Genomic DNA, 13198 nt, shown 5'->3' with positions numbered 1-13198 from the left:
AAACCATGCCTCAAAAAATAAATAAGTAAAAAATAAGTAAAAAATAAGTAAAAAATAAATAAATAAATAAATAAATGAGAATGTGAAGTCTGGCTAGAGTCGACTCAAAGAGCACTTGTTCTTGAAGATGACCTGGGTTCAATTCCCAATACACACACAATGGCTCACAACCACCTGTAACTCCAGTTCCAGGGGCTCTATCACATCCTCTAACCTCAGTAGGTAGCAGGTATGTACATGGAACAGACAAACATGTAAAGCACAATACCATACACATACTTTTTTTTTAAGCCTGGAGTTTTAGGTTAAACTTTGTGGTTTTCACTCCATTCAAGAAATAATGTCCATTAGCTCTGATATACTTAGATGCTAAAGGTACTTAACAGCAACTTCCTGTCTGCTATGCCCAGCCACACTAAAGAGTGAAATGTGTATCTAACCCACTCTTGAAATCCAAGAGAACTTCTGAGGTAAAATTTGACCCCTGAAAAACAGAACGGTGTTAAAACAAGTAAACGTGGGCCTCAGAAGTTACTTCTAAAGCGGAGGAATAGAAAATGGATAAGGTGCAGAGAGGAAAGGTGGGCTAGGTCAAAGTTTGTATCCTAAAGCAAGAGACACACTAGAAAGTGGAGAGTGACATTTTCAGATTGTGATTTTTACTCTTTCTTTTTTTTTTTTTTTGGTTTTTCGAGACAGGGTTTCTCTGTAGCTTTGGTGCCTGTCCTAGAACTAGCTCTTGTAGACCAGGCTGGTCTCAGACTCACAGAGATCCGCCTGCCTCTGCCTCCCAAGTGCTGGGATTAAAGACCACCGCCCGGCTTTACTCTAACTTTCTAGCTATTAAAATTAGTTAGGCATTGTTGTAATCCTGTAATCCCAGCACTCTGGAGACAGCGCAGGAGGATCACAATTTCATGGCCAGCTTAGTCTGTCATGAGTTTCAGGTTAACCAGGGTGATATAGCAAGACCATCTTGCCGGGCGGTGGTGGCGCACGCCTTTAATCCCAGCACTCGGGAGGCAGAGGCAGGCGGATCTCTGTGAGTTCGAGACCAGCCTGGTCTACAGAGCTAGTTCCAGGACAGGCTCCAAAAGCACAGAGAAACCCTGTCTCGAAAAACCAAAAAAAAAAAAAAAGAAAAGAAAGATTTAATCCTCAAATCATAAAGTATCAGAAATTTAACACAAGCCTGACTAACTGGTCTGCACCTGTTACCTCAACAACCCAGCACTGGAGGTCCAGGCTAGCCTGATCTAGTAAGTTTTAAGACCTTGCCTAACGGCCGGGCGCTGGTGGCGCACGCCTTTAATCCCAGCACTTGGGAGGCAGAGGCAGGCGGATCTCTGTGAGTTCGAGACCAGCCTGGTCTACAAGAGCTAGTTCCAGGACAGGCTCCAAAACCACAGAGAAACCCTGTCTCAAAAAACCAAAAAAAAAAAAAAAAAAAAAAAAAAAAAGACCTTGCCTAAAAAGCAGTAGCAGCCTCAGCAAAAGCCTGCCTATAGGTCTAAGGCAGAAAAAAAAAAAAAAAAATATATATATATATATATATATATTTTTTTTTAAATGTTACAAACAGGATCTCCATCACCCATCACTAAAAGGACACCTAGGGCTGGAGTTGGCTTAGTGGTTAAGAGCAGTGGAGTTATAAGAATTCATTCCCCCAATAGCCTTGTGTGCTACCTAAGGACTGATAAGCTGGAGGGAAAAGCACACAGGCCCACTTGCTCTGGCTGGTGCTGGGCATGGTCGGAGACCTAAACAGTGGAGAGGCAGCACAGGGATCAGTGGCTGCTTCAGCCTTACTCTGTGACTTTGTCCATTTCACTGCACCACTTGATAAACCAGTTTTTATACCTTTGTGAGTTCAGGCTTCACACTGGCTACTCTTCAGAGGACATAAATTCAATCTGGGTACCCACATGGCAGCTCACAACCATCTCTAACTCTAGTCCCAGAGGAGCTGGGGCCCTGGGCCCTGTTCTGACTTGCTCAGGCAACAGGCACACATATGCTGTACAAACATATGGAGACAAAACAAAACGCTCATAATTAATAACTAAATATTAAATTAAATTAAAAAAATTGTCGGGTGGCGGCGGCACATGCCTTAAATCCTGGCATTCAAGAGGCAGAGGCAGATGGATCTCTGAGCTCTGGGTCAGCCTGGTCTATAGAGCGAGTTCAAGGACAAGCTCCAAAGCTACACAGAGAAACTGTCTTGAAAAACCAAAACCCTATTGGGACACCTGGCATACATCCAGACACAAAGAATGGAATTAGGAAGGGTAAGAAATTATTTCTGTATGCTCAAGTTTCAAAGTCATAGTAGTTAAAAGGAGGGTTTCTACAGTACATGGTAAAGTTCTGTAGGAGAAAGGAAAGTTAGAAGGCCATACAATCCCCTTTCCTCCTCCTCCTGAGACAAGACCTCACAGAACCCAGGCTGACCTGCCAACAGGCCATGTAGCTGAGTGAGGATGAACTGAACTTTTGATTATTCAACCTTCACCTCCTAAATTAGTGCTAAGATTATAGGTAGAAGGCACCATATATATATTTTTTTTTTTTTGATTTTCAAGACAGAATTTCTCTGCATAGCAGCTCTGGCTATCCAAGTCCGCCTGCCTCTGCCTTCAGAGTGCTAGGATTAAATGCATGTGCTACCATGCCGAACCCATGTCCATTTTGTGGTTTTGGTGAACAAAACCCAGTGTTTATGCATAGTAGACAGGCATTCTACCAACTGAACCACACCCCTACCCCTCTAAGCTACTTTTATATTTCTCAAACAAAACAAAAAGAACATCCAGTTAATAGAAGATTTTCCTAAATAATTCAGAATAGCCAAATCATATACAAATAGTTTAGCTAATGTCTTTCTGGCAGATACAATTTTCCCAAAGTCCTTCATGCTTGCTCAATTCACTCTCCCAAATACTTCAGAATATCTAGTTTTATTTAACTAATAGTTATTAGATATCTATTACCAGAAAGAGCCAAGGCATCTAACCCTGCAAATCTAAGGTATTTTTTTAACCAATCCAAACCCCCAGCAATTTACCAAACAAAAGGGAAGGGCATCATCTGAAAAAAAATGTTGTTTAATATTTGCCATTATGCACTGAGGAGACAGAAACAGAAGTATCTTAAGTCTGAGGCCAATGTGACCAGTGACCCACACAGACTTTAAAACAACAAAAATTCCACCAAGTTATTATACACATATCAAAAAAATTATTTCAACTAAAAACTATGTTAAGGGTCAGCTATATCAATTTTTCTTTTGTTTTTCTAGACAGGGTTTCTTTGTGTAGCCCTAGCTGTCCTGGAAGTCACTCTGTAGACCAGGCTGGCCTCAAACTCAGAGATTCCTCTGCCTCCCGAATGCTGGGGTTAAATGTGTATGTCACCACTGACAGGCTGCAGTGTCTTTTAGAAGTGCAGTTACACAGTACTCAAGCGTGGTTTTTTTTTGTGTGTGTTGTAGGATCTAACAAACTTCATGTTCAGCACCATATAAGGCAGAGCAAGCTGAGCACACTCAAAAGCCCCATGTTTTAATTATAGGGACCACATAAACTGGGTACGGGGCCCATGCCTGAAATTTTAGCACCTGGGAGACAGAGGCAAAGGAATCAGAAGTTCAAGGTCATCCTCAGCTACACCATGAGTTCAAGGCCTTCCTGGAATACACAAGACTCTGTCTGACAGAGAAGCACTAATATCTGCTGGTAAGAGTAAATAAGAATCACTCCTTAATGCCATAAAAAAAAATTTAAAAAAATTCTCACTACCCTTGCTCTCTTGTCTTCAAAGAAGAAATGAGCAGTCTGTACCTGAGCCTTTCTAGAAACTCAGCGTTCCCTCCAGACAGGAGCATCTTCCCAATGACTCAGAAGGCCTTATGGCAAACAGCTCGTCAGTCTTCAGAACAGCAAAGTATGTTTAAATGTAGGAAACAAAATGGAACATTTATTTCTTTAACTCAAAGCAATACTAAGAAGATTAGGTAAGAAATTAAATATAAACACAAGTTCTACCCTGGCCCTATTTATGCAAGGCAGTATAACCAAATGGTCGGGCAGAGACCACCCGGGGAACGGAGGATCTATCAACGACGTCTCCGGTCTGGACTCCTGCTTCGTCTTCGGCCACCTCTAAGAAAAATGAAAAAGAAGGGGAATCGTCAGAGGGACAATACAAAAATTCTTATTTATCTTGCTCATGTTCCCTAAACCAACATAAATATTTACCCCCCTCCATTTTACCTCCTCTTGCCCTTTGGTGGACCCCGAACAAAACACCAGTCAACACTGATTGGCTGTCCCATCAAATCTTGACCATTGAGTCCCTCCATGGCAGCCTGAGCTTCTTTGTATGTTTCATACTCAACTAGAGTATATCCCTGGGGAAAATACAGAAGTGTCAAAAGTATACTTCACCAACTGTCAAGTACCCTCTTCCTTAAAGCTGATCTGCATACTTTTTTTTAAAAAAAATATTTATTTATTTATTATGTATACAATATTCTTTCTGCATTATGCCTGAAGGCCAGAAGAGGGCACCAGACCTCATTACAGTTGGTTGTGAACCACCACATGGTTGCTGGGAATTGAACTCAGGACCTTTGGAAGAGCAGGCAGTGCTCTTAACCTCTGAGCCATCTCTCCAGCCCTGATCTGCATACTTAACCGGAAAAATTTACCAGGTCTATACAGCAAAAAGTACATCATACATCCCCATTATACACGCAACCTACCCGTTTTGTTTGTCTCTTTCTTGTGGGTAACAAAGTCAATTTCCATGTCATTTCACTTAATCCCTGTTCTTGGCCAACCACAGCAAATACAAACCAAACAATGTAGCTAAGAGTTATGAGTGAAGGAAGCAAAAAAATCCACCTTCAAGTATCCAGTGCGCCTGTCCAAGTTAAGGTGGATGTTTTTTATCTCCCCATATTCAGCGAATTTGTCATGGATATCTTCCTCGGTGGCTTCTTCGTGGACTCCGGTGACAAAGAGAATCCAACCTTCAACAGCTGTTGGGTAAGGGAAGGTGTTGTATGAGCACGTAAGAAAAAACTCAGGAGGCAGAGGCAGGCAGATCTGGGAGCTCTGGGACAGAGCAGCTTCTAGGTCAGTTAGGGCTACCAAGTGAGACTCTGTATCAAAAACCTAAAAAAAAGTCTGGACATGTTGGCACAGGCCTTCAATCCCAGCACTCTTGGAGGCAGAGGGAGGTAGAGCTCTGAGAGTTGGAGGCCAACCTGATCTAAAAAGAGTTGTGGGTCAGCCAGGGCTGTTGACAGAGAAAAAGAGAGAAAGGGAGAGAGACTGGCTAAACTTTATTCCCATTTAAATGCCAATACAGACTCCCAGAAGTCCTGTTTACTCACAGCGCTGGGGTCCAGGTTCATCGCCATCCTGCTCCACGCTGTCATAATCCTCTCGCATCCGCGCTCGGGACCCCTCTTCTAAAAGAACACATACCAGATCACCGAAAACTGTCCTTCATATGTGTTCCCCCCCGGATCCTTACTTCTACCTATTAGACCACTCTACCCTGTTCCCCACACTCACCAGAGCCAAAGCCGCGGCCCTTCCGTTTCTTCGCTTTTTCTTTTAGTTTATGGATGCTCTCTAGAGTTCCAGATTAGAAAATAAGAAGCAACAAAAATAAGAGTCATTTTTTTCCTTTTTTCCCCCAGATGTTTCTTTCTAATGAATTGACCATAACATTTTAAATTTTCTGAAATGGCCAACAGACCATAGAAAGACATTTATTTAGGCACCTGCTTGAAACCAACAGCTTCAGCAAACTGATGGCCTTGATTCAGGGCCAATATAAGAGTCATTTTTAAAAACCTGTCTCGTTCCCAAGACTATCTGGAAGCATAAAACAGGGACTCCAGCTTCAGTCCCTTCCCGGTTCCACCTCTAATTCCTTCCCAAGGGGGCGGAGTCTCTCCAGTGGAGACACAGTTCACGGGCATGCACCCCAGAAGTTTCTCCTATTTCATTCTTCTCTCGCTCCTTCCCCTCTTCCTGAAGCCGCCTCCACTCTCCTCACCGTCCCCATCCTCATCCATTGCGAAATCCTCGCCCCCCGCCTCGTGAAGATCCAGTACGTCCGCCATCTTGCTTCTCTCGGAGCTCTCGTCCGTGCCGCTAGGAGCGAGGCACCTCGGGAAACTGTCGCAGAGGGGAAACGTCACCAGTCAGGCTAGCCAATCAGAGATTGGATCCAAATCCCGCCCCCGGTGTGGTGGCGGAAAACGTCACCAGTAAGGCTAGCCAATAGAGATTGGCTACAAATCCCGCCCTCGGTGTGTGGGGGGGGGGGGGGAAACAACGTCATCAGTCAGGCTAGCCAATCAGAGATTGACCCCAAGCCCCGCCCTCGGCGTGGCGAAAAGTCTCAAATGTAGACGGACCTAATTTAAAGTGGAGCTGGAAACCTGTCGTGGCTGCGCGCTTTTAATCCCAGCACTCGGGAACACGGGTGGATCGCTTTGTGTTCAAAGCCATCTCTGTCTACGTGGTGAGTTCCAGGCCAGTCAAGGCCTCATAATTTGGCGTGTTTTGTTTTGTGACAGTCTCTTTGTAGCCCTGGCTGGCCTCGAAGTCCTAGAGCTCCACCAGCTCCCGACTTCCACGTACTGGGATTAAAGGCGTGCGCCACCACGCCGAGCTCTAAGGCTACAGGATGAGACCCTATCTCAAAAAATATAATAAAGTCAAATAAAATGGTGCCGGAAGTGCTCCTACAAGCTATCTTGAGCAGGTTGTGAGCGCTTCCGCTTTGGGACAAATTCAATGGCTTTCTCCTAAAACCTTCAACTAACAAGAAATCCTTATAAAACCGTGTTGATTTCCTTATTAAAGGCTTACTTTCCTTCCCCCCATTCCATACTAGAAAATGGCAGTTGAATTAAATATTTGTTTTTAATCTTAAACAGCGAGGCATCGATGAGATGTCTCAGCAGGAAAAGACTGTTGCTGCCAAGTCTGACACCCTGGGTTCAATCCCTGGCAACCACAAGGTGGAAGGAAAGAAACGACTTTTGCAAGGTGACCTCCACATGCCTGCCTTCATGCAAGACGTAAACACACGCATATATATAAATAAGTAAATGTTGTTAGGACTAAAAAGTAACTTAAAGCATATATATCCTAGTTAAAGAAGCAATCCAATCTTTTTTTTTTTTTTTTTTTTTTTTTTTGGTTTTTCGAGACAGGGTTTCTCTGTGGTTTTGGAGCCTGTCCTGGAACTAGCTCTTGTAGACCAGGCTGGTCTCGAACTCACAGAGATCCGCCTGCCTCTGCCTCCCAAGTGCTGGGATTAAAGGCGTGCGCCACCACCGCCCGGCTCCAATCTTCATAAGAAGCATTAAAAAATAAATAAGTTGGGGGTTGGAGAGTTAGATAGCTCAGAAGTTAAGAGCACTGACTGTCCTTTGAGAGGTCCTGAGTTCAATTCGCAGCAACCACATGGCTTAAAACCCGTAATGAGATCTGGTACCCTCTTCTGGCCTGCAGGGACACATACAGACAGAACACTGTATACATAATAAATAAATATTTAAAATAAATAAATAAGTTAAATCAACATTACCTGCTCAAAAACTGCCGCTGGTGCAGAATTTTAGGAAAACTAGTAGACCAGCCATGCCTTTACATGCCTTTAATCCCAGCACTGGGAGGCTGAGGCAGGTAGCCTGGGATTAAAAAAAGAGAGAGAGAGAAAGAAGAGAAAAAGAGTCTCACTGTAGACCAAGGCTGACCTCAAATACACAGGGATCTGTCTGCTGGTGGGACCCAGCTTCAGTTTTTTTTTTTTTTTTTTTTTAAGGTAAGTCTTGTAGAGCTAAGAATGTTGCTTAATTGATAAATGTATTACAGTAGTATTTATGAAACCCTTGGTTTCATCACCAGCATGGCACAAGCCAAAGATAGACAAGAAGGGAAGGAGGCATCAGAGCCCTCAAAACAGCAGCTTTACCATCCTTGAAGGTAGTATGCTGAATTAGTCAGGGTTAGTCAGGGTTCTCTAGAGTCATAGAACTTACAGAATGACTTCTCTCTCTCTCTCTCTCTCTCTCTCTCTCTCTCTCTCTCTCTCTCTCTCTCTCTCTCTCTCACACACACACACACACACAAGATTTATCGGAATGACTTACAGGCTGCAGTCCAGCTAATCCAACAATGAGTAGCTGTGAATGGAAAGTCCACAAATCTAATGGCTGCTCAGTCCCCCAAAGCTGGGACTTCTGTATAGGCTGGAATCTGGAAGAAGCAGGCTCAATGCCAGCGAAGGAATGGATGTGCAAGCAGGCAAAAAGCAAGAGCTTCCTTTTCCTATGTCCTTATGTAGACTTCCAGCAGACAGATCAGATTAAAGGTCTGTCTTCCCACCTCACGATTGGGATCAAAAATATGCATCCTCCCTCAAGGGTCTGGACTAAAACTGGATTCACCCACTTCAAGCAGAAGATATCTTACAAGTGTGTCTTTCATTTCTGAATTGTATTAGGGTTCTCTAGAGTCACAGAACTTAGGAATGAATCTTTCTCTCAGAGAGAAAGAGAGAGATGTGTGTGTGTGTGTGTGTGTGAGTATAAAGATAATCACACACACACACACACACACATATTGGAATGACTTATAGACTGCAGTTCAACAATGGCCAGTTATGAAAGTCCAAGAATCTAGGAGCTGCTCAGTCCCACGAGGCTGGCGGTCTCGGCTGGTCTGCTGGGATCTTGAGAAGGAATGGATGGGCGACAGGTGAGGGCAAACAGATGAAGAACAGCCTTCCTTCCCGCATTGTCCTCATACAGGCCTCCAGCAGACGGCGTGGCCCAGATTAAAGGTGCACCCGCCTTCCTGCCTCAAGATCGAGACCAAAGTCATGTCTTCCTGCCTCAAGATCCTGGATCACAAGTGTATCCTGCATTTCTGGACTGTAGTTCTTTCCAGATACAGTCAAGCTGACACCCAGGAGTAGCCATCACATATGGGTATTTTCGTTTTTGTTTAGTTTGAGGCAGGGTCTACCTGTGTAGACCAGGCTAGCTTATTGATCCTTCCCTACACTTGCTCTTACCTATGGTGTAGTCTTTCTCATCTCAGGATTTTGCCGCTTTGGTCCCCAGGGCAGGGATGTAGCTCAGTGGTAGAGCACTTGGCCTGCTTTGGTCCCCAAGGCAGGGATGTAGCTAGGGTGGTAGAGCACTTGGCCTGCTTTCATGCTGATGCTGTTCCTCCAGGTTTTTGGCGTGGATGGCCCAGCCTCATCCTTTAGGGGTCAATACTCTTACTGAAGGCGTTTTTATTACCCTGCTTTCTGGTTTCTTTCCTTCTTAGAATTGATAAAAGGATGTTCCGTTGCCTTGTCTTGTTTTTAACTTGTTTATCAACTGCCCCCCTCCCATTACGGTGTAATTTATGAAGTAAAGATGCTTCTTTCTAATTATCTCTAAAACTGGTGCCTGGTGCCCTGTCCCATGGTAAAGAAGAAAAGTTAATTTTAAAATGAAAAGGAATTCTGTATGCTTAAAGCTGTGAGTCTGGGAAATAAATCTGTAAATGGCAGCTTAGGATCATATTGCCATGCTAAAGGTTTGTGTAGTTTAATCCTAAATAAGAAATTACTCTTCAGACATCTTGAGTGTTCGTGATTTTTTTTTTTTTTTAGAGATTTATTTATTATGTATACAACTTTCTGCCTCCATTTATACCCACACGCCAGAGGAGGGTGCCAGATCTCTTTACAGATGGTTTGGAGCCACCATGTGGTTGCTGGGAATTGAACTCAGGACCTCTGGAAGAGCAGACAGTGCTCTTAACCACTGAGCCATCTCTCCGGCCCCGTGATTTTTTTTTTTTAAAGATTTATTTGTTTAAGACAAGTCTCACAAATCCTGACTGGCCTTGTACTCAATATGGTCTAGGTTGGCCTTGAAACCAAAAAGATCTGTGTACCTCCGCACAAGCTACCTCAGCCTGCCTTGTTTGTATCCGGGTGGTGGTGGAACCTGAGTACAGTGGCCTGAAGAGGCCAAAAGAGGGTATCAGAGCTGGCATTTCAGGCTGCTATGAACTTCCCAGTGCAGGTGCCAGGAACCCAACTCAGGCCCTCTACAGGAGCAGCAAGGGTTCGTAACCTGTGAGCAATCTTTCCTCTAGCCCTGTATTTATGACTTTTAACATGTGGAAACCCCCCACCATAGCTCCTAAATTATTTTTTGCTTGGCATTTTTTTTTCTTAAACAAAATTTTAAAACATAAATTTGCCCTAGGGGCTGGAGAGATGGCTCAGCGGTTAAGAGCATTGCCTGCTCTTCCAAAGGTCCTGAGTTCAATTCCCAGCAACCACATGGTGGCTCACAACCATCTGTAGTGAGATCTGGTGGCCTCTTCTGGTCTTCAGGCATATATATAGACAGAATATTGAATATTGTATACATAATAAATAAATACATATTTTAAAAAATAAATAAATAAATTTGCTCTAAAGGGACATTTAATCACAGTACTATAAATAGAAAAGCAAGATTTTCTACAGTAAATTTGCACAAAAATATAATGTAAAAAGTGTTTTGCAAGCTGGGTGGTGGTGGCGCAAGCCTTTAATCCCAGCACTCGGGAGGCAGAAGCAGGTGGATCTCTGAAACCCTGTCTCTAAAAAAGAAAAGAAAAAAAAAGTGTTTCCCCTATCTCGCACAATGCCTGTACCCCCAGCTCTCAGAGGCAGGAGGCTCAGAAGTTCAAGATCAACCTCCAGTATACCAAGAGCTCAAGACCAGTTTGGAATACCTGAGAATGTGGGGTTTTGTTGTTATTGTTGTTTTTAATGTGTTGGTCCATCTACCACTAAAGGCATCTCAGCTGACACCAAGAGCTTGTTGAAGAATACAATGCTGAATCTTTATGGAATAAGCATTTCAACCCCAATGAGAGTGGGAGAGAGGAGATGTCCACAGTGGACTGAAGCCAGCGTAGCTCCTGGAAGGCTTCCGTCCAGGGCCAGTCCACAAACGGGGCAGGCAAGCAAGCAAGGCTTCACAGAAGTGCACAGGCACTCAGCAGGTTGTTATGGGCAACGACCCACTGTTTGGGCTATTTATCCAGGTCATTCTGTTCAGGTAGCAAGTGAGTCATGATGGCTAATAGGTAGTACAAGCAGTACCGTAATCAAGTCACTAATAAATCAGTATCTAATAGTTGCCTTTTTCCTACCTCAGTCCACCTCAAGCTCACGTATAAAGCTTTGGGCAGTGCTGTTACAGGCAAAGGAAGCTGAGACAGTTTGAAGAAGAGCAGAGCCGCCATGCCGGGAGAAGAGCAGGAGTACAAAGGTCAGTTAGGGAGCCGTGGCAGTGGTCCAGCGCAGATGTGAGGAAGGACGGAATAAAGCAGGAAACACGAACAAACCAGATTGGAATTCATATAGAATGTAACTCTGTATGCAGTGACTAAAGGGATGGTGATGGGGAAGAGCTGAGGCGAGACCTTAAATAACGAGGTGAAGGGCAGTTCTGTAATTGATGTAGGACGTCAAGGAGGAGCAAGTGGAGAAGCAGGTTTCATCATGGATATGTGAGTTCACAGTGTCATGTCATGTCTGGATAGTGATGGCCAGTATGTAGAAAAACAGACATAAAAGCTCCAAACAAGTTGAGATGGAAGAGATGTATTTGAGAATCATACATATAGCGTTTAATTGCCATAGTGAGAATGAGCTTGAGAAGGGGCCATGGACAAAATCCGGGCACCTTTACTATTTGGAGAAGGAGAACAACTGCCTTCTCTCGGCAGTATGTCAGCCTCAAAGCCTTTGTCAGTTTATGTGTGGGTGCAAGAGGCCATGTTGGAGCTCCTCTGATAACTGCCTGCCATTCTGGCAGGAGGTGACACATGCTTCTAATTCCAGAGGCATAAAGGTCGTTGCAGGTTTGAAGCCATCCTGATCTACATAGCAAGTTCCAGGCCATCTAGGGCTCCACAGTAAGACTCTGTCTCGAAAAACCAAACAGAAAAAACAGCAGTCAGGCTGAGTGGCACATGGCCCTGAATCTCATTACTTGGTAAGTGGAGGTAGGAGGATGAAGTATTCAAGGCTAGCTTTAGATACACAGCAAGTTGGAAGCCACACGAGATCCTATCACAGGAGAAAAAAAAAAGTCATTCTGGCTTACTAGACAAAAACCCATTTTTAATTGTGTAAAATTTTACATATAAAATACATAGAAAGTACCAAAAAGATAACTAAAATCTTCAACATCAAAAGTAGACAGAACAAGTTTTCTCATGTTTTTTGGAGTCTTGTGTTTTTAAGAAAAATAATGAATCCAGGAGGTGCAAGGACAGTTCTTCCCCAAGCGCATACCCCTTAACACATTTACACAAAGAACGGCGCACAGGAGAAGTGGGCGAGTTCGTGACTTCTGGGTTATAGATACCAATTTAAGACAGGTGCACCGACCGTGTAATATGGGAGCCTCTGTTCCGACCCAGTCTGCTTTGTGAAATAAAGAGGCAGGGCTAGAGGAATGGAGGAACCCTTTTCTCAGCACGGATACTGTTGTCCCTGGGCTCACAACCTGATCCCGTGTGTCCTTGTCACAAAGATGATTTCAAAAGCAAGAAAGCTGCTTTTCACCTTGCTCCTGCCAAGTGAGCTGTGATCTAATCTACTTCCTCCCCTCTCCCCCCCAAATCTCCCACTCTCCCCCACCACCCTTTCAGCAGTAGAAATTAAACTCAGGCTCCACAAGCCCATCCAACCCTGCTGCTAAGCTATTCCCCAGCCCTGTTTTTACTTCATATTTTTGAAACAGTCTTGCTAAGCTACCCAGGTTGCCTCTGAACTCATTCTAGCTGGGATGTACCTTGAATTCGCTCTTCCTGCCTTATCCTCCAGAGTAACTGGGACTACAGACCTGCATCACCAGGCCCAGTTCCTAATCTAAAAACAAATTGCAACTGTTAAATGGGAAGTCAGATTATAGTAGCATTAAAATGATAGAAAGTGAACAATAATACAGTGTAGTGGAGATCACGGAAACAGGGGAAACAGCTTACTCCATAAAAGTCTCCTCTGCCTTCAGGACATCTCTCTCTCTGCACACACAAGTACCTTGTTCTCTTTCCTCTCCTGCAGGTGCCCAAGGTTCCACTTAGGAAGA

The 13198-nt window shown here is 43.9% G+C and overlaps 1 protein-coding gene and 1 non-coding gene across 3 annotated transcripts; both read right to left on the bottom strand.

The window, feature by feature from the left end:
• Window positions 1-3959: 3959 nt before the first annotated feature.
• Window positions 3960-6198, bottom strand: Rbm8a (RNA binding motif protein 8A). Of its 2 annotated transcripts, none has more exons than XM_057793549.1 (6): window positions 6079-6198; window positions 5589-5648; window positions 5405-5482; window positions 4911-5047; window positions 4278-4414; window positions 3960-4166 (listed from the first exon to the last, which is right to left on the bottom strand). In XM_057793549.1, the coding sequence occupies exons 1-6, from the start codon at window positions 6143-6145 to the stop codon at window positions 4121-4123; spliced, it is 525 nt and encodes a 174-aa protein (XP_057649532.1). In that variant the 5' UTR covers window positions 6146-6198; the 3' UTR covers window positions 3960-4120. The 2 variants fall into 2 exon arrangements, with proteins under 2 accessions (XP_057649532.1, XP_057649533.1); XM_057793550.1 differs by having other exon boundaries at window positions 5405-5479.
• On the bottom strand, window positions 5715-5851 carry LOC130890258 (small nucleolar RNA SNORA2/SNORA34 family). The gene has a single exon (XR_009058704.1). It is a non-coding gene; the product is annotated as a small nucleolar RNA SNORA2/SNORA34 family (small nucleolar RNA).
• Window positions 6199-13198: the final 7000 nt, after the last annotated feature.

The sequence above is a fragment of the Chionomys nivalis genome, chromosome 18, assembly GCF_950005125.1.
Source record: "Chionomys nivalis chromosome 18, mChiNiv1.1, whole genome shotgun sequence".
NCBI classification, from domain to species: domain Eukaryota; kingdom Metazoa; phylum Chordata; class Mammalia; order Rodentia; family Cricetidae; genus Chionomys; species Chionomys nivalis.
Note: the sequence above shows the minus strand (reverse complement) of the source record. Positions and strands in the feature narration are given on the sequence as shown.